Source organism: Salvia hispanica, chromosome 1 (assembly GCF_029641045.1).
Source record: "Salvia hispanica isolate PSC_SH4W2 chromosome 1, Shi_PSC_v1, whole genome shotgun sequence".
NCBI classification, from domain to species: domain Eukaryota; kingdom Viridiplantae; phylum Streptophyta; class Magnoliopsida; order Lamiales; family Lamiaceae; genus Salvia; species Salvia hispanica.
Window position 1 is genome coordinate 29200100 of NC_142692.1, and position 2750 is coordinate 29202849.

The window sequence follows — 2750 nt, forward strand, 5'->3', positions numbered from 1 at the left end:
CTATCAACTTGATTGAAAAAATGACTACCTAAAATTTTACAACCAATATTTAATTTTTCTTTGGTATGGACCTACTTAACCGGCCATCACTTTATGTTTTGAGGTGAGGAAGAGGCGATGTTTACAGTTTTTTTGGAATAATATGCGCAGTGTAAAACATCGATACAAATAAAGATTAACTAAGATATGGAGTAGTACTCCTAGTCTCCTACTATGGAAAAGACAAGTTTAACTAATGTATAACATCTATTTCACTTTTACCATTCTATTTTTCTGTCTTTATCAAAATATATTGAGCATATCAACTTTACAGTGAGGATCTTCAAGTGTGGAGCGGTCCCTCGCTCTTACAAATATATGTGAATAAAAATAATTAAACTTTTAAAAAAATTAAAAAAATACATTATTAATTATATATAAACAACAAAATCCGGAAAAGACTATTATAGCCTTGATCAAAAAAAAAAGGGAAAACAGAGCAAAATTACCTAAGAGATGGCACATGCATTTGGATTCTCTTCCATGCTGTGATGCAAATAGTAGTATGTGTTCATCGGCGGATAATACTGACGGAACGGCATCACCGTGCCAACAAAGGGGTCTGGTTCCGCCTTCTCCTTCTTCTCACCTTCCTTTTTGGGGTCTTCTTTCTTGCCCTCCTCTTTCTTCCCCTCTTCCTTTTTTTTCTCTGGCTCCTTGGATGGCCCAACGGAGATGATGTCGACTTGCCAGTTTTTCTTGCGCAGTTTGCTTACCACTCTCACCGGATCAACTGTCCCGACCACCATTAGCTTCTTGCCCTTCATGTCAATGGTGATCTCATCGATTCCTACGCCAACAAGGGTATATAAGTCAATGAAAGTACACCATTAGACATTTGCAACATACACATGTAAAATCAATGTGTATATCTTAGGCTTAATAAACCAAATAACATAATTTCCAAATACACATGTACTCATGATGTTCATTGAAGAGTTGTTTTGTCTCTTATTTCCTTATGAGTAATTGAATGTCCCGAACCATCTCAATATCACCAGCATTATTTGAAAATGATGAGCAATTTTAATGAAAATATGATTTTGAAAAATATAAGAATTCAAGAATTTTAGGCGGGAATAGTAAACTGATCTCCGAAATGCTACAATTACTTTTTAAAATATTTATTTGCACATGGAGTTTTAAAAACACAAACCAATTTTACAAGCAAACCTGAAAGGGCAGCCACAGTTTTGAGAGCCCTTCTTTTGTCTCTGTCTTCTTCCAGATCCAGTTTCAGAACAAACTTCTGCAAAAAAAAAAACATAATTATATAAACGAAGATATTGTAGTAATACAGAAAAATAATAGCATTGCACACAAATGTGTGTATGTGAAAATTGAAATGAAGTAAAAAAACAAAACCCACAAATATGGTTTTGTCAAAAGATAAATAAACAGGAAAAGAAAAAAGTGCAAGATCATAAAGCAATGATCTTTATTGAAACAAACACACACACACGAAATCCTCGGAATCAACAATGAAATAATTTATTGAACAGATAAAAAGAGAAGCACATACAAAGGTTGCAAATCTAAAAAAATAAAGTAAAAGGAAAAGAATGAAGGCAACCTTCATTTGTGGTGGGTAAGTAATTAAGAGAGGAGAAAAGGGAATTGAAAATGGGTAGTGAAAAATGAGAGGCAGATGACAGAAAATGAAAAGTGATGGAGCGAGAAAGAGATGGAGGTTGAATTAAAGCACAAGATTGTGCTGCAAACTACCAAGCCAAGAATGCTTCTTAACTACAAACCAAATTAACCAAAATAAAACAATTGCTCTCTCTCTCTCTCAAATAGAAAAATGGGATTCAGTGCACGTTTCTGCCTGGGAAATGGGTGGGGTGCAGGTGTATAGTAATGCAGCAGAAATTAGAGAGATAGAGCTAGCAAGAGCTAGAGTGATAATGTAATGACAGCTAATGTAAATATATAGAGTGATGCTAAATGATTTGTGTAATTAATACAAAATTGATGAAATTTATGCATCTAGAGAGTAGCAATTTTTTAAAGACTAATCTACCCTTATATTAAATACTTATGTAGTAGTAGAATATATTGTATTTTTATCTTCAAATAAATATACTCGTGTATTTGTATCCAACCAATAATACGACAATTTGGACTTCAAATTCCATTCTTCATTCTTTAATTGATTGGAAAATCAATAGATCCAATTCTAAGGCATGATGAAAAAATTACTTTTTCCTAGTTACTATTTCCCAACGCCTACATTTAGAAAACATTGAATCATACACTTCAGTTACGTAATTTAATATTTTGATCAATTTTAACTATACTAATAGTTAATAACTTAATCAGTATAAAATTGTTTAGTAATCAAACATGCACTTATTTGTAATCAAACACATATTTTATTAATTCAAAATGAGGTACTAAAAACTATTCTGATGATTTAATATACGGAGTATATATTAATTTTGAAGTCATAATAAAATATTCTCATGATATTTCAATATACAGAGTATTAGTGATTATTTATGCTTAGCTTGACTTACTCAATTTAAACTAATTTAAAATATACTATAACTTATCCTATTACAAATAATTTGTGAATAAAATACATGTAAATACTACTCCTATAACAATATATTGATATAAAAAAATCAATTTCAGTTATACTATAAATTACTGTTTAATTATAGTGAAATAATTTAATATTAACGAAAACACGTACTAATACTATATAA

The 2750-nt window shown here is 31.0% G+C and overlaps 1 protein-coding gene across 3 annotated transcripts; it reads right to left on the bottom strand.

Annotated features, from left to right (window-relative positions):
• Positions 1-233: 233 nt before the first annotated feature.
• On the bottom strand, positions 234-1951 carry LOC125224232 (heavy metal-associated isoprenylated plant protein 39-like). 3 transcript variants are annotated; one of them, XM_089058948.1, is made up of 3 exons: positions 1562-1951; positions 1213-1288; positions 234-829 (listed from the first exon to the last, which is right to left on the bottom strand). In XM_089058948.1, the coding sequence occupies exons 1-3, from the start codon at positions 1616-1618 to the stop codon at positions 489-491; spliced, it is 474 nt and encodes a 157-aa protein (XP_088915074.1). In that variant the 5' UTR covers positions 1619-1951; the 3' UTR covers positions 234-488. The 3 variants fall into 3 exon arrangements, with proteins under 3 accessions (XP_088915074.1, XP_047983552.1, XP_088915080.1); XM_048127595.2 differs by having other exon boundaries at positions 1613-1946; XM_089058954.1 differs by lacking the exon at positions 1562-1951 and having other exon boundaries at positions 1213-1555.
• Between the last annotated feature and the right edge of the window lie 799 nt (positions 1952-2750).

Coding starts and splice junctions, on each gene's coding strand:
- LOC125224232 (XM_089058948.1), bottom strand. CDS start 1,618: ATGAAGGTTGCCTTCATTCTTTTCCTTTTACTTTATTTTTTTAGATTT. Junction 1,289..1,561: donor TTTTTAGATTTGCAACCTTT/GTATGTGCTTCT, acceptor TTTTTTTTGCAG/AAGTTTGTTCTGAAACTGGA. Junction 830..1,212: donor AACTGTGGCTGCCCTTTCAG/GTTTGCTTGTAA, acceptor TTGTTGGCGTAG/GAATCGATGAGATCACCATT.